The sequence below is a fragment of the Vanessa atalanta genome, chromosome 1 (genome assembly GCF_905147765.1).
Source record: "Vanessa atalanta chromosome 1, ilVanAtal1.2, whole genome shotgun sequence".
Taxonomy (NCBI): Eukaryota; Metazoa; Arthropoda; class Insecta; order Lepidoptera; family Nymphalidae; genus Vanessa; species Vanessa atalanta.
This window is the reverse complement of record NC_061871.1, coordinates 214,418-235,618: the sequence shown is the minus strand read 5'-3', so window position 1 is coordinate 235,618 and position 21,201 is coordinate 214,418. Positions and strand designations below refer to the sequence as shown.

Here is a 21,201-nt window from a genome sequence, read left to right as displayed (position 1 = left end):
AACCGTATAAGCGTCACTATAACAACGAGCCTTTAATTATTAAAGTTAACGTGGTATAATGTTCACACATTTCGCAATCAAGCTCTGTATATTTTTTATGACAAATGTGGTCGGGCAAATGGACCACCCGATGGTAAGTGGTCACCACCGCTAATAGACATTGCCGCTGTATGGAATATTTACCATTCCTTACTTCGCCATTATGCCACCAAAATTGGGAACTAAGATGTTATGCCTATTATGTCTATAGATATCTGATAACTGGGTGGTACCTACCCAGATGGAATTGAGCAACGCTCTACCTCCAAGTAAATTCTGTCAATGGAGTTATTCAATATGTCAAACCTCATATTTGGTTATTAATATTGAATAACTCCACAAATAAACTCCACTTACAGAGTTATCATAACCATAATAAATGATTATAACAGAGTTAAGTTGGCTACATAGCCCAATATATATTTGTAGCTGCGTTGGTGACAGTTTCCGCAAAACTAATCCTTGGTATTCAAACGGAGTCCACGAATCCCGGAATGTACGGCTGATCGGGGTCACCGGGATAAGGCAAATGTCTGTTGTCCGTGATCCCGGCGCTGTTACCGCACACATTAACGCCTGTTCCTAGTGTTTAGAGTGTATAAAATAGATATGAGTTCGTTTAACTTTATCTAGTATATGTAAAAAGATCGGTTTAATCAAATATTAATAATTATAATAACGAAACTGTAGTGATACACGAAGAGCTAAGTTAGTAAGTTAACGATAGGAGCGTATCAGAAAATAAAAGTTATTTTTTAATTATCTAAAAAATCAGATACAAAAATATATAATATAATTTTTTTATATATATATAAAAAATTATATACATGAACATATTATGCACTCACAATAGAAATAATAGAATTCATTATATTTTATATTTGTTACGAAATAATAAATATTTTTTGGAATATTAGTTCGACGCCTATATGTGTCGTATCTGAACTGGAGTTGACACACAACTAAAATTACCATTAGAAATGTCATACATAAATACTTAAAAAAATAATTAATATCTTTATTAAAAAAGGCTAAATACTTTTTTTAGTACAGACAGGTTAAAATAATAATAAATCATATTTTCAGACAATTTAAACAAAGAACTTGAGCGTTCGAAATCTCCATAACAGAATTTAACAAACGAAACGAATAGAATTAGTTAATTCTATAATCAAATAATCCGTTTTCCATAAATCTACTGGAATTCGGAGTAACAACAATGAATATAACAGTATTATATTGAAATTTCATAGATTGCTAAGCTGTAATTTAATTATACAATTGCCAACAACAAAATTAATTAAATAAACAAAATATTAAGGCTCCGCTACTATTTCTGGAAAAATATTTTAAAAATAATACACCTCGTCCAACGTGAAGGGTTTTTCTATTCTTCATATGTGCGACCATCTGGACGAAGATGTTTCGATAGATGTATTATGACTATGAAACCGACGTTATTGTGAAATAGAGTCTGCGACTTGGAATTGTGCCGTTTTGTAGTTTGTCAGAGATACCGTTATACAATTTCATGATAGTATGATATTTTTTATGCATAGGTTAAGCTGAAATAAAGACTTATTTTCAAATATTGACAGTGAAGGTAAGTCAATGCCAAAGGACTCACAATTAAATTTTAGAAACGTACGTACTTAAACTCAGGTATTTCAACTGCACAAATATACATCTATGGTTTACAAAACTCTACCTGGTTTTGTACAAGCCCCTCTGGGTAGGTACCACCAAACATAAATAATTAGTATTGTTGTATTCTAGTTCGAAGGGTGAGTTACCCAGTGTAACTACAGGCACAAAGCACATAAAATCTTTGCTCCTATGATAGGTGAGTTACGGATTGACTATTTAAGGAATATTTAATATTTCTTATGGTGGCAATTTCTATAGGCGGTGGTGATATACCATCAGGTGGTCAATTTGCTCATCCACTTACCTATATCATAAAACTGAAGTTTCGATTTTGTTTTTCAATTAGTTCACTTGAGCATTTACTAGAACAGCAAATAAATAAATGGTTTTTTTTTATCAAGAAATTCAGTCATCTGATTGACTATGTATGACGAAAAACAAACACACATAATTAGACACTGACTTAATAAATTAATAATTGAAATACACAATACCACAATAGCAAACTATTACTTAACATTAACATCCTGTAAATTTCACATTTCTGGACTAAGGCCTCCTCTCCCTTTGAAGAGAAGATTTGGAGCATCTTCCATCACGCTGCTCCAATGTGAATTGCTGGATACACATGTGGCAGAATTTCATTGAAATTAGACACATGCAGGTTTCCTCACGATGTTTTCCTTCACCGCCGGTTTGAACCCGCAATCATCGCTTAAGACGCACGCGTTCTAACCACTGGGCTATCTCGGCTCTTTTACTTAATTTCACATAATATTATTTCAATAAGACACAATTCCGCACACATTCTATCAAGAGTCGATCCATATTAAATACATCGTTATAGTAATACATGTACTTTTGCTATTAAGTTTGTTCGCAATTGTTAAACGCGTACTATATATCAATTTATACAAATGTAGAAACTATATGATACTGTACATACGTGTAGTCGTTTGTGTATGCAGCATGTGTCATCCCGAATGGACCAAACGACGGCTATTTGTCCAACGTAGCATGGTTATTGCGCGCGACAATAACACGTCAAAAATATATTTGTATTTTTATGTATGTATGTTCTCGGTATGTATTATACAAACGCAAATGGTACATTGTTACAAATATTCAGTATAAGTCAGTGTTATGTATTGTATAGGTAAATAAACCAAATCAAAGGAAAATATTCATACAAAATATTATAGTTATATGTACGATAAAATTATTAGAGTATCAAATCTAAAAAAAAACTCTACTGAGTTCTCTAGAGAGAGAAGGTACGGAACGTTTAAATTGTGTACAGCGGACTGGCAAATGAGCCACAATGAGATGAGCTGGTAAGTGGTCAGCACCTATAGACATTGTTTGCTACAAATATAATAGTCAGTATTATGTATCGGTTTATTAAATAAATAAAATCCAAGCACAATATTAATATAGGATATGAAAGCAATATGTATGATAATTATTAGAGGATTATCCGTTATATAATAATATATTAAGAAAAAAAGGAGCAACGATCCATTACAAAAGAACAATCTCAATGGTTCGCATGACATTTACATAACAATATTAAATGACAATGTTTACGAGTGCAGTCTTGCTCATTATCATATTATATGTTAGGTTATTATATTATGTCATGAAATTTACATATTATTTAATAGTAGGTTGTCTGCTTGGCCTGTTTGTAATCCATTTATAATATTATAAAAATTGAGTTCGACTTGAAAGGTCCACACTACAGATGCCAGTATAACAATAAACATGAAACCTGATATATAAGAACTAACCAAACTAACTAAGAAATAACTAACTAAAGACTTCTTTCCGAACCGGCGGTAGATTTTTTTCTTGACAGGTGACAGTGTAAAGTGGTATTGAATTAAATTTTTTGACTTTTGATGTCTTGTTAACATAGTAGCGGTTTTGGTTCTTTTAATTCTTATATACTAATTGAATATTTTTATATATTATGCGTTGAAAAAACTTTTCCTTGCGGTATTATTAATATATGTTCTCTAGAAAAATTTAAAATAAATATGTAAAAATAACTATGCATTCAATCTTACAAAATACGTAAACACAACGACGCGAATATGCGCCATATTCCAAAGGAAGAATATTTTTGTTTGTCGTAGTCAGCCACAAAACATTTAAAGTGTATCAAATTTTACAAGGTCTATCTATCATACATGATGTGTAATGATATTCAAAAGCGCTCCGCAGCCGCGACATGCGAGCTCCATCTGTCGCGGACATTACAATACATAATACATGCCGTCTGATCCTCAGGACACATACACGTGCCTTTTATTAGCCTCACGTGATGGAGACAAATGTAAAAAGTGTAGGGTGACAATATTTTCATAAGAATTCAGGACTTTTATTTAGAACATATTTTTCAATAGCACATTGATTATTAAATAATGTCAAAATTTGGCAAATCTCAAAGACTATCTGCGTTGATATAATTAAAGTACAGAAGTTCTTTATTCCTAGCGGGATCGCTGATTCATTACAGAATATTTATGAGACGCAGGACAAACGACTTCACTTGCTGTCCGAGGAGAATTAAAAAACCCACATTGACAATTTTTTGCCTGAGCTGGAGTTTGTCCTGCCCTTCCCTACAATCTCTGACATTTTGAAAATAACAAACGAATACGGACATTCACAATCTCGGACAATTTTGATTTAACATTAATGAACGAAAAACGAAAACATTTTCATTACCTTCTTTCAAAGATTAATCGGCGTTATTAGGAAATATTCTTAAGCAAGGACATAATTCGGTTTATTATCGGATAGCATCTGACATTACTGTCTTATTAGAAATATTAATGCTTACATTACATCAATCAATATTGTCAAGATTTATCTCTATTTTATCAAATTTTGACTAAATTGATATATTCATATTAAAATACTAATCATTTTATTTCTTCTTTATAAGTTCAACTTACACATATACATAGCATTTCTTTGAACAGAATATTTTATTGTTATATTATACACTTAATACAATTACAAAAAAATTAAAATAGTCACAAATTATTTTTAAATATAGCCACACTAAAATATCTAAATTTAATAAATATCAAATGAAGTAACTTTTTCAACTGCTCATTTCGGTACTCATTTGCAAATAAATCACAAATCTCAGTTTCAACGCTTACGTAAGCAGCGCCTCTGAAATGCAATCACTGCCTTGACGTGATCAGAGGTCGTCGGAGGTCGGCAGAGGCCGCGCTTTCCTTTGTCCCGTTAATCCGAGTTTGATTGCGTCGATGGCCACGTTAATACTGCCGGAGATCCGGTTTTAACTTTACTTACTCTTTTTTACCGAAGTTCGATATCGCTCTGCTGAATGTATAGACTTACGAACTTTATATATCTACTGTGTGTGTGCGTGTAATTACTTTTTGTCCGGTGGTGACTTGATGATCATATGTGTATGTTCACTTATTTTTCTTTACTCTTATAATTGGATGAGACGTTGAAAATATTACACTTTACAATTACCATTTATATAGGTATTAACATCAAAGTGTATTAAAAATAAATTAAAATATAAAAACACCTAATCTAAAGTGTGGTCATAATACTTCTGGTTTTAGTTTTAATCATACCGATCTTAAAACTTAAATTATAATAATAATTATAAATCCTTTGTAAATAATATTTTTATATGAAACTGAAATATCACTTACTCGAGCAGGCTCAAGCTCTTTTTAATTTTTATTTCCACTGAGTTCAGTTCAAATTTTATTTACATTTCAAATGTAACTTTTTCCGTAAATTGATTCGTCACATTATAAAATGTATGAAATATTGTTCACTACCTGCCATACCAGCATGAAATTTATTAAACACCTTCTCCTGCAAATATGTCTCTCGAAGGGTGAATTAAAAAAAGTAGCCGTCCTTTCCTAGGACTCAAACTTCCTCCGTACTAAAGTTTACTAGAATCGGTTTAGTGGGTTATTTATGAAAGCGTAACAGAGGGAGAGACAGAGTTACTTTGGCATTTATATTATAGTTAAGTATGGATTAAGTAAATTAATCATAAGCTGAGTCGCGAGTGAAAATTGACTTCAAAAAAGTTTTTTCGAAGGCTTGAGTTTCGAGGCTTATAAATAAGTATCTTTTCTTAAATATAAGACAATCACGTAGTTCAAGTAAAACGTAATACAAAATTAACTCGTTAGACTAATAAATTAGAAGTGAGCACCACAAATTGAGTTACAGTAAATTTGGACCCGTGAACAAAGTTACACTGGGTTTCTAAAATGGTTCTCACGCCGAACGTTAAGAAGACGCTCCTTGGGGAGGCATCGTTACTTGCTAGAATAATTTCCATTGCAAAGCGTATGAAGCGTGCAGGAATCCATCGGATTATCTCTAATGTTCGAATGAAGCTTTTCGAATGTTCTCGAATTTTCGACAACGACCTGAGAGATGAACTGACTTTGATGCTTGTTTTATTGATGTATTGAACGTTTGAACGTCTTATTTCTGAAGAAGTTCATTTAAAAACAATACAATAAGAAAGAACGGCGTAAGCGGCATTCGAAAAAAAAGAAGATCAAATCCAGATAAACTCTACTGAATTTCGTAGGTAGCATTAAATTTGTAACAGTAAATCATAAAGAAACCTACTTACAATTGCCCCAAAAAAGTTAACTACTAATTGATATTGAAAAAATCTGGCATGAAATAAAAAAAATATATGATATTTGGAACATCCAATTGTAAAGCATTCTGATGCTTCGTGTCAAGATTACGACACAAACGATAGTCGAATGGCACAAACGATAGTCGAATGGCACAAACACAAAAGAGTCTCTGTTGAGATATACTCGTAACTAAAATAAACATCAACAGACATACATACTTGTAATTCGAATACTTGTAATAATAAAAGGTTGTCAATAATAAGTCACTATTATATTGAAGCAAACATTTGAAAGACCAGTGAAGTATAAAAAAATCATTGAATTTATTTGTTTACCGTTGCGTAACAATACATTATTTTTATAAAAGATGACGAGCAAATGATCTACATAATGGTAAATGGTCATCACTGTCCATAGACATTGGTGCAGTAAGAAAATTTAACCGTTCCTTCCATCACCTATTCACCAGCAACCTTGAAAATAAGATGATAGATCTCTCGTGCGCGCTCACTCGCTCCTCGTACCGGAACACAACAATAGTAAGTACAACTATTTGGCGTTGGAACAATAATAAATGAGTGGTACCTACCCAGACGCGCCTGTACAAAGTCCTACCGTCAAGTAAAATAAATATAAATATAAATGAATTATATTCTTAATTAAATATGTATTGATTTATGATATCTATGCACATGTTAATTATACGATGCAGTGATACATAACCGAGAGTCTGTAAACGCGGCATGATGTTAGACTTAATCCTGTTATTAGCAACCACGTCACGTAGCGCCCAATAAATAACATCACAGACAAACCTAATTAGCAATATATAGTCATGTCTGTTAAGCTCCTTTTATTTTATTTCTTTTTTTACGTCATAGGTGGCAAACGAGCAGGAGGCTCACCTGATGGAAAGTGACTACCACCACCTATAGTCATCTGCAACACCGGGGGGCTTGCAGGTGCGTTGCCGCCCTTTAAGGAAGGAGTACGCTCTTTTCTTGAAGGTTCCCAAGTCGTATCGGTTCGGAAAAACCGCCGGCAAAAGATGGTTCCACAGACTGGATGTGCGAGGTAGAAAATTTCTCCTATTATCTACAATTAATAATCTCTCATCCTGTTAAGTAATAGAGGTACATGGTAAGTGGACACGTTGCCCTCACACTGACACTTGAAGAAGAATAGGTGTCTCCCTAAGCTGCCAATGGGCCGCTAACGACATGTCGTTCATAGATCATGATCTATGATGTAATATTCCTTGTGCTTGTAATTAAAGTGGCTTACATGGCTTATATGGCAGTAGGGAGGAAAGTAGGTAAGCGACGAATGGATAGAAATAAAATATTTATATTTTTAATAATTATTATACTCATGACATTATAAAGTAAGTAAACCTAAATTCTTGTAAAATAATACTTTTTATGCTCATTAAAACAAATGTAACACAGTTTAAGTGAAGGTTTAACTGTTGATGTTATGTGGTCAAATTATGTACTCATCATCACCGCCGGGGATATAGCAGTAGACACTGAGAGCGCTACAAATAAATAATCTTTTTGCCCTGATTTACAGAGTTGGGACCGGAGAGAGATCAGATAATGGTTACACTAGTACTTTCTATGACATGAGAATATATCACTGTCAACATCCTAACTCTAGGTTCATACTGAGTACAAAAAAAATTAACAATCAAAATATATTTAATTCGAAAAGGCTCAAGGGCAAAAACTACATTATACAAGATTAATTTTAGTATCAAACCACCACCGGTTCAGGATGATGATTCTACCGAGAAGAACCGACCATAAATGTATTACTCTTTTTTAATCAGAAACTAAAAGCCCAAGAATATTTTTAATGTTTTGACCTAGTATCTATAGCGATTTACCTACCTCTTCTAGTAACAGCAGATAGGAAGCAGTGCAGTATAATATTAGCTAACTTACAGCCTTACAAACGAGAAAGTTAAATAAAAGTAAATTTAGTAGTATCATATTCAACAAAAAGCCTCGGGTTGAAATGATTCTATAAATGAAATGAAATGGTTTTACATTTTTTTACACGGAATTGTATTAAATAAATGCTGAGCGATAATCCATATAGACGTTCGGATCTAATTGCAGCGCGGCCGTCATTCCTGCTTTTGATGACGGCTATAAAGCCTATAACGTCGCCTGCCAGCTTACTTTGATGCATATCCATTTTCTTTGGCGATTTTTTTTTAAATTATGCTTTATATGAAAATTCGGGATGAGTGAAATTTTGTTGTATTATATGCGTTCTAATATAATTGTTATTTTTCTGCACGAAGTTTTACTATCCTTGTCAAGAAACTATTACAATGTACAACTCGGTTGTAGGGCTTTGTGCAAGCCCGTCTGGATAGGTACCACCCACTCATCAGATATTCTACCGCCAAACAGCTGTACTCAATATTGTTGTGTTCCGGTTTGAAGGGTGGGTGTCCCCTGGGACATAACATCTTAGTTCCCGAGGTTGATGGCGCATTGATGATGTAAGGAATGATTAATATTTCTTACAGCGTCATTGTTTATGGGCGGTGGTGACCACTTACCATCAGGTGGTATTTTCAAAATCTCTTTATTTTTCATTCATTATTTCATGGATCTTGTAGCGTGATTGAGATGTATAAAACCTCACTTAGTACACCAGAAAATGGGAAGATTCTCGGATTTTGCAAGTCAAGCTACACGACGAAGCTAGTACAAAATTAATTGTGTCAGAACACATTTTTAATACAAAAAACACAGTATTTTAAATTTCACACGAAATATAAAAATCGCTTAACGTATGCTAATGGAAACGGAGCTGGGCGGTGTTTCGCGTAGATTGCTGACAGCTATCCGACTGTGTTAATAGCATCGTGTCTATGCAAATATCGTATTAAAGGTTCTACAGAACGTGTCCTCAGTCAGGTAGACTTAAAGTAATACACTCACTTGTTTTCTGCTCATCTCAATATAATTGTCCTTAATATTGATAGGAAATTTAATTTATTTCAAATAATTTATATATACATGACATAATATATATAAATAATGTTATATAGTAATACAGATTGTATTCTCTTCACAATAGTGTTCAGTTCGCTCCGTCTGCCTCTAGTTTTATAATCGGAGAGATTCAAATGAATTTAAAGTTACCACTGGTTCGGAAAGTTGATTTTACAATAATAACCAGCAAAACTTATTACTTACTCTTTACTTACTATTCCACAAAGTCAACTTTATATAATTAGTATCCTCAACGACATACATAAGCAGCCTGTAAATTTCCCACAGCTGGGCTAACGCCTCCTCTCCCTCTGAGGATAAGGTTTAGAGCATATTGCACCATGCTGCACCAATGCAGATTGCTGGAATACGCATGTGGCAGAATTTCGGTGAAATTAGACACATGCAGGTTTCCTCACGATGTTTTCTTTCACCGCCGAACACGAGATGAATTATAAACACAAATAACAGAATACATAGTATATAATCATTTCACCGTTTAATAAGAGATTCAGCTGAAGGTTTTGTATTATTGCTTTACAAATTAAATAGTTATATTAAGTATTTCCTTAATAACAAAAATTAACCTTAATGGCAAGGAAATTGCAAGATATTCAAATAAACGCAAATCATGAAGACCGTGTTGTGGGATGTATTCATGTACAGGATCGAACTAAATTTAAAGGATTGTTTCATAATATTTGTTTAATTAATGATTTGAGCACTAACGATGAATAAAAATTTAATCAGTTTAATTTTTATTTTTAATGGTGGTGAACCCTTTTTCAATGTAAAGCTGGAACGAATAGTTAGTGTAACGACTAATTCTACATTACTTCTTAGCACTCTGTATTTTATATAAAAATAATGAATATAAATTAACCGTGAAGTCTGGCTCGGGTAAAAATCTGCACATCTGTGTCATTACACTTATGATAAGTATCGTGTGCTATGAGAAGCTTCTGGAATAAATTCGTACGAATTTGTCCCGTTTTTTCTTTGTACTTTTATAAAACCAAAATCGAATTGAATTTTCATAAAATTTGCATCAGTTTTTTAAAAAAGATACGATGGCATAACATCTTGTCTAAATCAAATTTGCATCCAGTGTTTTAGAGTTATCAGGAGCTTGTATCTAATCTCAAATCGATGGCACTCACAGCCAACGCACACATCTAATACGAGTCTATGGCCGTGTATGCCCGCATACGCTTATGTTACTCCGAAAATCCTTTCATAGCTCATGTCAATAACCACAGCTAAGGACTATATATTAAATATTTCGGTCACTGAACATAATAGCTTGGGACAAGGATAATAATTATTTAATATTATAACATTAATAGATAGAACTATCTAGTTATCAGTAGTTATCAAAGAGGGTACCATTGAAAACCAGCATTAGGTGTCCACGCCTATTAATTGCTGAATGGTACACCTATTTGGGACACGTCATATATGTTTATTGTAATATAGTATTTATTTTTTTGTATGTTTCTTTTAACCCTTTTTTTGTATCAATTCATTTTTTATTGTTAATTTTTTTTTTTATGTTCTTTTGTGTAAATGTTTTGTACGGTCCCAAATAAAAGTGTTCTTTCTTTTCTTTCTTTCTTTCTAGTTCTCTAAAGTGTATTTTGGAACACAAGAAATCTTGAAACAGTTCCCATTGCTATGAAGTGGATGCGTCTATATAACGTTGCAATGATTATGAACCAAACCGCCTCATTGGTTTACTGGCGAAATTATAAGCCTGCAGATGGTCCTGAAATAAAAACCGGTTGATTAAAAATTGTATGTGTTTTCTGGAAATAAATTCTGATTAAATCCCGGAATTCGCAAGTTCATAGTGTTTACACTTCCGTGCCTTGTAATACTGCTGCTGAAGCTGTTGGTTCTGCACATGAAAACCTCCAGGTCATGACAGAAAACGTCGTGAGGAAAGCTGCTTGCATCCGATGAAATTCTCTCCCAAAATATTTATCCCTAACATATATCGGAGTATGATCGGTGATCTTCTTTAGCTTTCGACTGAAGCTTTACTTTTTTATTACAAATGCTGAATGTATAAAATCTATATCTATGTATGAATGGAAACCAGTATGTAATTTATTAAAGCCCGGGTATCGCCGAACTTGTTAATTGGAGTTGGATAGGTAAGTATAATCTTTTGATTATCCCCTGAGAAACCTCTCTTTGTACGGAATAAATGTATCTGTAATATAAGGTTTCACGGTGCGGGTAAAATCCTATGTATATATATGTAAAAGTTTTTGAGGTATAACGATTATTCACACAGGTTTAGCAATTATCTATATTTTGTTTAAATTATAAAAACGTACTTTTTTATGCAAAATACGATTGAAATCTAGAATATTATAAAAATGAAAATTAAAAATAGTTTATCAAATTCGAAATTCTTTTATGTCATTTTTTTAGCATTTTTTTTTTTTTAGCATTAGCAGCCCGTAAATGTCCCACTGCTGGGATAAAGGCCTCCTCTCCCTTTGAGGAGAAGGTTTGGAGCATATTCCACCACGCTGCTCCAATGCGGGTTGGCGGAATACACATGTGGCAGAATTTCGTTGAAATTAGACACATGCAGGTTTCCTCACGATGTTTTCCTTCACCGCCGAGCACGAGATGAATTATAAACACAAATTAAGCACATGAAAATTCAGTTGTGCCTGTCTGGGTTTGAACCCGAAATCATCGGTTTAGATGCACGCGTTCTAACCACTGGGCCATCTCGGCTCTCGAATAAAACTTATTTCACTTGAATAAAATAAAATATAAGATTTTTAATAAATAGCTTCTATACAATACTGTAATTATCACTTCGCGATGGTAGGGGATGCTAGCAGAATTTCTCCTTTGAATCGTAATTCCGATTTGTAAACTACCTGTTACTAATGGATAAGGGGCGAATAGTATCAGAAGTGTGTTATTTTTAAACTAAGATGTTTGTAAAAGTTCCGTTCCACTTTAATCTTTATTTGTTTCAAAGGGTCAACGCAAGCCTTATATGTATATAAAATATCTCTATTGCTATAATATATCGTCGATTTCTTAGCCTAATACTCTATTTTATGCAGGCAGAGTTTACCGCAGGGCGCGGTCCTAGAGACCGCTATAAAAAACAAATTCAATCACGCGACAAATATTTACAGACCCTTCGGACCCTTGATGATAAATCTCTCATTCCCGATACATTTTGTGTGGACGAAAGATTTATCGATATTAAAAATAGTTATGAGCAATAAATTTGTTATATTATTAAATTTTCAGCCTTAGCGTGTAATTTTTATTTATCTTAATAGTCTTTAACATGTGTCTTCCTCAGTGTTTTTTAGAAGCGGGTAACATTAAATTTAAATAAAATACAGAAAAAATAATCTATTCTTCGTGAATTTGATTTTATTTGAGAAATCATTTTCTGGCGTATATGTGTGAATGTGATTATGGGTCGTCGCCGTGGCTGGCGCGGACATGGCGTAATTTGGACTCTTTACTCCCCCTCTAAAGAAACCTCATGATTATAGAGCTTTTCAGTCTTTATTATATAAATTTATTTCATCTTTATTGTGGTATCTATCTTTTGAGGCTTTAAATGAACACGTCTGTGCATAAATAAAGTTGCATCAATGAAATATGATCTTATTTCTTATTAAAGTGTTCCGTATTCCAAAACGGTACATCAATACAAATACATCAACAGTATATTTAAAAAATGAATTTGAAACGGTATCTACCTTCCAGCTTATAATACGAACCGTTGATTGGTCAGCAGCACAAGATGGCGGTCAGGGAGCATGCAAACATGTGGTGATTGAAAACGAGTGAAGCGGCAAAACACCGCAGAGCGTGCACTCTCATATCGCTATTAATTGATACTTGATACGATGCATAGAACGATCTAGAACAGGCAACTTTTACTAATTAATTAACTCGACGATATAAACATTCCCAATATAGATAATCAATGTTGTCCGATCTGGTAATTTTATAAAGATTTTCTAGCACATTTTATAGCCAACTTCAACGAGAGGGAGAGGTTTATCCATCAACTGATTCTTGTGTGTATCTATTTCACGATATTATTTATACAACCAGTTTATATCTTTGAAGTATCTGTTCGAGATAAAGCAATAATACACCGCTAATATTTGATGACGGCTGAATAAGGGTAAAAACTGTAGTTATATATTTATTTATCGGAGAAAAACCTTCGAATATTTGACTAATATGTGATGATATAATATACCATATTTTAAGTTCTTTTGTGTCTCTCATTACACTGACTCACCTTTCCCAGTGGAACAAAGCAATGTGTGGATGGTATCTACTCAGATAGGTTGGCACGAAGCCGTACCACGAAGCAATAGCTTAAGCGTTCTACAAAATAGTTTTAGAAGCAGTCGCTGTAGCTGGATTTCGCATCTGAAGCAAGATCCGGTTTCAAATATAATTAAGATCTTAAAAAAGTACTTTCTTTAACTGAAAAAGTGGATGACAAATTGCCAAGTTTTGAGAGTTTTGTTTTGACATTGTTGTTGAAGTTCCATTAGCTTCAAATTGTTGTTTTTTGTTTATTGTATTTCTGTTGTTATTGCATATATCCACTTTCGTTTATGTTTTAATAGTGTTGTTATTTTGTGAACGATGTTACACTTTAAACAGTGGTTGAATTAATTTCTTGCCAATTTATTTGATTTACTGACTGTTTGCCAGCCACCTAATAGTAAGTGGCACCACTGCCCATAGACATTTGTATTTTAAGAAATGAGAATAATTCCTATATCACCAATACCCCACCAAGCTTGGGAACTAAAAAGTCATAAGGGACATGAGCATGACATGCCTGTAGTTACACTGGCTCACTCACTTTTAAACCGAAACACAACAATAGTAGGTATTGCTGTTTGACGGTAGAAGAATAATAAAACCTACCCGGGTGGTCTTGCACAAATCCCTACCACTTTATATATTATAAATAATATAAAATGCAATGTTTTACTAAATTTCCAAATGACCCCCAAAAATATACATTACCCAGTGAGTTCCCATTCGGGTTGTAGATATATAACATTTCGTTCAAATGTTGATTTAATGACCAAAAGTTCGTTCAAATAGTAAATGTTTTGATTTCAAGGCAAAGCCACATCGTCAATAGACCGTTTGGAAGCGACGTTTGATAATAAAGGAGACCTCAATCATACCGAAAATTATCGAGCATTTCTCGCCAAATAATACGGATTGTAATAAGTTTTGTATGCAAAATTTTGGATAACTGAACGAATAAATAATGATAATGAAACCGCGGTATTCAATATTATCAAAAACAGCTCATGTAGTAGTCAAATATATTCTACCGGTGATCAGTTACCATTAGACCTTATCCTTTATTAAAGAAAAAATGTATACATCACTTTATGATAGAAATTTGGATTACACCCACCATTGAAAGATTCCACCCACTCGTCAGATATTCTACTGTCAATCAGCACTACGTAGTTTTGCTGTTCCCTTGGAAAGGTGAGTCAGCTGGTGTATCTTCAGGCACTAGGAATATAACATCTTAGTTCCTCATATTGGTCTCGCATTGGCGATAAGGTATATTTTACTTATCACCAGGGAGCTCATTTGCCCGTCCACCACCTACATAGCATAAAAAAAAACATAAAGATATTTGAATCTTAATTTATTCGTCAATGATAGATAAAGATAAGAATAAAAAACTTTGTAGATAAAGTCAGTAGCAGTCAACAGATAACGTATATCCATACGGAAATTTTGTTTCTTTTTTATACGTATCAAATGGATAAATAATGTTTCCTAATAACTTTAAATTCAGAATGATTACGGATCAATTGTTTTATTAAATAAGTACCAGATTTTTTACTATAATTACGTGTTTTATCAGTCAAATTAATATTGCTGGCTCGTGTACGCAGTATATTTATATAAATCGGCAATACATCAGCGCGGCTCGGCCACATTAACCACTGATGCGGATATCACGCATCTCTTCACACGCGGATAAAATGGAACGAACTGAACTGCTTTACTATAATTAATTCGTTATATCCGAAGCGAAATCGCTGCCTTAATTAATATGAACACGTGATTATATTCAGCGAGTGTTAAATCATTTCGATGTATTTTTTAAATATGTACTATTTTATTTATGTATGTATAACTTCACACGGTACAATAAGGGTCTATGTACAACTTTTTAATTGAACAACAAACATAAAAAGTTGCATAGCTTAAAATATCGAAGTGTACGGACGGCCAAAAGCTACTTTGCTTTATACTATGTACAGATGTTTTCCATCCAAATAATTGTGAGAAGAGCCCAGATGGCCCAGTGGCTAGAACGCGTGCATCTTAACCGATGATTTCGGGTTCAAACCCAGGCAGGTACCACTGAATTTTCATGTGCTTAATATGTGTTTATAATTCATCTCGTGCTCGGTGGTAAAGGAAAACATCGTGAGGAAACCTGGATGTGTCTAATTTCAACGAAATTGTGCCATATGTGTATTCAACCAACCAACATTGTAGCAGCGTGGTGGAATATGCTCCTAATCTTCTCCTCAAAGGGAGAGGCCTTAGCCCAGTCAGTGGGATATTTACAGGCTGTTAAAATTTTCTGTTATATTTACCGCGACTCGGCAAACGTAGTGTAGGACGTCCTCAGGCACGGTGGTGTGACGATTTGCGCAAGGCGACTGGCAGGAGCTGGATGCGAGTTGCCGGAGAAAGACCACAGTGGCGTGCATTTGGAGAGGCCTATGTCCAGCGGTGGACGAATGCGGACTGATGATGATGATAATGATGAATGTAAAAATATATATAATGAAATTGTGAGAAAAAGTTAATAATTAACCTAGATATTATATTGTATGCTATCGAAAAATAAGAAGGAAGCATTCAATTTAAAATGAAACACACAATATTTCCAATGTTTATTATATTTTGATGAGGTCTGGGTTTTTTTTTAATTTAAATGTTTATTATAAGCTCTACGGATTTCACAATAATTAACCGGTCACGGAGTAATCCCCTCTCCACTCGGTGGGGTCGTAACGACCCAAATGAGGATTTGTTTTGTAAAGCGTATTCACCAATCGACAGTAAACATCTCAACTACCTATTTTAGGGAATCGCCCATCAAATCATCAACAAGAAAACATGATTATTTTCCCATATAAGTTTATACTTATGATGAAAAAAACTAAATATATTTTTTATTCATATTTTTTTTTAATTTGTAGTGTATTGAACAAATCATGTTGGTATTTCAATAGTTTTTTCTGATATAAATATTTGTATTTTAAAGTTCAATAGCATTCGGATTTGGACGTGATCATATATTCGTATATTGCTTTAAAGCGCTTTAAGCTAAAAAAAATAAACGTTAAACCTGTAAATTCATTCATTCTAGCGATGTTTTCAAAACTCGTCCATTGATCATACGTTTTAATATCCGTGCGAAACAAACGGCGTACGTGCGCTGTTTTCGCTAAAAAATGCTCGAAATCCTTTTTAAAACTGCACTCGTAGTGTGATGCATGTAATTAAAAAGTGGGCCAGCACCGCGACGTATGACCAGAAAAGCTTGAGCTCTCCGTGCTTATATGTATTATCAAATGGCACTGTTTAAGGGGGTCGAGATATGATTGTCGATGGGGGCAACCACGGACCTTTGATGTTCGCGTCGGATGATACGTTGATTTATATGCAATATTTGAGCGCAAATTATATTTCGCTTTCGTAATGCGAATCTGATTTTAAAGCAGGATTTTTGCGAAGGCATTGAATTAATCTTACAAAAACCTTCTCTTGTTTATATTATTTTGATATCTATTACGTACATTATGTATATTGATAAATAACACGCTACCAGCTGAATAATAATAATATAATAAAATATAATATAAAATATAACTAAAAGAAAATTTACGTATTTCAAAGATCAGAGATTTTATACAAACTTCTATGCTCAATTAACCCCTTAGGATAAGAGTTTTGAAAAATGCTCTCTTCGTGCTCATCTACGTTCTATAAGGGATTCCCGTGCAAAATACTATCCCCATAGGTTTTCCGTATATACATTTTAAATTGAAATTATAACAGTATGAATATAGGCTTCTGTATTAGTCTATCTGGGTATATTATGATATCGCCAAACAGACAGCAATTTAGTATAACTACAGACATCACTGACATAAAATCTCCGTTCTCCGACCGATAAACCAAAGAAACAAACCATCACGTATGCTAGCCAACGGCAATACTTAATAACGTGGTATCCCAGCTTGAAGTGTGAGTGAGCCAGTGTAATTAAAAGTGCGAGGGATAGCTGCTAAGGTGATCCAAGGTTAGTGGCGCATTGACGATTGAGAGAATGTTTTCTAATTCTTGCCACTTGTCAACAGGTAGCCTATCGGTCTGTCTCTATTGATACTGTTACTGACTTATATAATTAAAACCTAAATATAAATAGTTCTTATGTAAATAAATTTGTCTCATAAATAAATTATTTTGCATAGTATATTTACTGTACATCATGGTTTTGTACACAACGCAGTAGAGATTGGCGACGGAGACAAGACAGCATAAGAGAGCGTAATACCGTTTATCGTCACGGCATGCGAGACGGTTTTGTCCCGGCGAACCAGTAAATGTTTTACATCAAAATATCATTATGTAAAGCGCTGTAAACTAAAACAAATATGACCAAACGTGAGCGTTTTAATCGCTTACGATTTATTCTCCAGCGATGTATCGTATTTTATGGTCTCTGTAATGGTTTGATATTGTTATATTGCAACGATGATCGCCGCGCGGCTTATCTCTGCTACAGACATAAATCCCGCTGAATATGTTCCCATTGTCTATACAACGTGTAGTGATGTGCTTAACAATCAAACGATTGGATATCGATATCCTTACAAAAATGTAGAGAACGTTTTTATCGATATGAATGAAGAGACAATATTTTATTTTAGTTTTTTAATATTCCATACGAGGTTTTTGTGAGCAGTCAATTTTATCACGTATTAAATTACTCCGACACAAATTCTGCATTAAAATTGCGGCCCGTGTATATTTCCTGCCGTGTCTATTTTAAGCGTTATACTTATATAGGAAAACTTTATTCATAATTGAACTTGGAGTTTAACTATGATTCAAAATTAAAATAAATTATGTTAAAAGGTATTAAATATATCAATCGAAATGTAAATTCTAAACCGGCAAATAATTCCGTAATTTTTATTTTCCGCACAAACTCTCAACAGAGGAACATTACACTTTCTTATTTATTGCCAAAATTCTAAAACCAAATCGGAAAGTATGGCTGATTAAATAGCAGAACTTAAATATATACCTAATAATATCAAATAAAATATATTTTATACACATTGCTCTGGTTGGTAAAAATAAATACTTTGCAACAACAATATTGCGTAGTTCTTAGCCTTAGTCCTGTAAGCGAGTAATTATATAAAAGCATTTCAAACGAACCCCTGGTTGCAACACGATACAGCTCAGTACACTCGAAACTTCATATTCTTTAGTCTTGAAAATTAGCCCCAACTTTAATGGGAAGCAAGTTTGTTTTATTATTAGTTTAACAGAGCTGAAATTGTATTTTTTTTAAACACTTCTTGCACGAACAAATATGCTTCGTAGGATTTTTTTTTACTTTCAACTGCAAAATGAAACTAGAAGTTTTATATTTAAATATTACAATAATTAATTTACTTGCAGTGAAAGACGAATATCCGAGATTAAAGTGCAATCAGATGTACAGTTCCATGTACGGCTATTTTCAGTTTCAACCCGAGTACGATCCAATAATTATCATTGATTATTATTAATTGATGTTGTCGTGGATGATTTTGGCTAACGAACCGCACAGGAAATATTGTATTTCAAATGCGTGTTCAAATACACGTGCACTTTCTATTCCCTCACTCCCATAATCCGATTTGGTGGCAAATCCGACACAACCGGAAAGAGTTCAGGCGCAGAATGAACGGCTTTACTTGCTTTCCGAGGCACGGCACTGTACACTTCCAAGTTCCAGACTCCGGGCTGTTACTGAGAAAATTTGGGCGCATAAAATCAATATTTTTTTATCGGTTTGATATCAACATACATTAATAAGGGAATAAGCTACGTTACATCTTAATTATGTAAAAGCCTATACACGAAATGAAAAAAAAAAAGGCTGGGCTGGGCTCTTCGCTTTAGAAGTTTAGGAGCACATTTTACCACCAATGGTTTTGGTGTATACAAAGGTTTTCCCACAACTGTCTCCTTTACTGCACAAATTAAGCACATAAATATTCCATAACTTCCAATACCCTAAAAAAAATGTTAAAATAGTCAAATTTATAAAACTTGTAGCTTCATTATGTTGTATAATAATGTTAACCGCTCTTTAATGTTGTGTTTAAATATGTATCATATAACGTACATACATATATGGTAATTCTTTTGGACTTGTGATGTCAATAGGTTGATGACAATGAGTCGGGCGCTTGGAACCGTAATAGCTCTCACAGCCCTCTGTAACGACACGGCGGCTCGCGTTCGCGTTCGTGGTCGAGTGTGTAAGCCAACTGCTACTATTGACATACATTGGTGTTAGGCTAAAAAGTTGCTGTGTGATTATTTCACAAGAAAACTTTAGACCGTTCATTATTCAAAAGTTATGACAGTATCAAACAGAATTTATATTACTCGCAAGTGAAATAAATATCCGAAATTCGTTAAGTGAATGTTATTAAAATTTTAATCGAAATTTTGTATGTCATATTTGAAATTAATTAATAACATAATATATGTTTCCAGAAAGCCTTTTCAATTATTTGGATTTAAGTTATTTGAATTAAAAATATAAAACTTTAGCCTCAATACTATGGATATAACTTAATCTAGAATTAATAGACATAAACGATGAATTCGAATTTATTACTAATTTATATTTTCAGTATATCACCAAGATAATAATATTACCTGAGATTTTGAAAGTAACAAAAAATTTAATACGTTGGTGTTTATATTAATATTATTTTTATTATTACATAAGTCAAGAAGTGTATTTAATATAGTAGCGACGTTGGTTAAACAAACAAACAAACGTTTGACCCGACTGATTTGGGGTTTCTTCGCGACGTTTTACTTAACCCGACGTCATATACGAAAAGCATTTTGAATACAAATTATATATATGCTAAATGAGCGGATGATAAGAATGCTTGTTCGATAGGAAATTAACGAGTAGGCCAATACAGCCCTAAGTTTTTCCTCCACTGTTATACAACAAACTAATATAAGACTAACATTCACTCGTACAAAAATGTAACAAATTTCAATGTATTCGACTTTGACGCTTAAAACCGATATGCCCCAATAAGCGAGTAGTTTGTAACTAGAAAGCCCCGAGCCGGGGCACATCACAAAAGATGAAAGGACTCACCGGACAGCAGCAGCGGCAGTAGGAAGGCCAAGCTTCCGGCGAAACCCATGTTGCCCTGTGAATGGGAAAAGTTTTGCTGTTATAATCTTTTGTTACATGTTTAGGTATTCGTATAATATTTTTATTCTACTCCAAAAAAAATAACATTTCATTTACTATGGAAAGTGTTGTTATCGCCGATTTTGAATCAATTAGTTTGTTATACTTAATAAAATTTAAGCAATAAAGTCCACCCTAAAGGATATAATAAGAGTGACAACTTAGGAAGTTCTTAATAAACTGTTTCCTGTCAACAGGTCTTTTTAATTTGTCGGCACATTTAGGAGGC

The 21,201-nt window shown here is 33.6% G+C and overlaps 1 protein-coding gene across 1 annotated transcript in view; it reads right to left on the bottom strand.

Annotated features, from left to right (window-relative positions):
- LOC125077180 (Down syndrome cell adhesion molecule-like protein Dscam2) overlaps positions 1–20,922 on the bottom strand; it is a 187,307-nt gene extending 166,385 nt beyond the window's left edge. Inside the window, exon 1 of the mRNA XM_047689025.1 lies at positions 20,874–20,922. Within this exon, the coding sequence (XP_047544981.1) occupies positions 20,874–20,922 (49 nt within the window). The remainder of the gene's footprint in view (positions 1–20,873) is intronic.
- Positions 20,923–21,201: the final 279 nt, after the last annotated feature.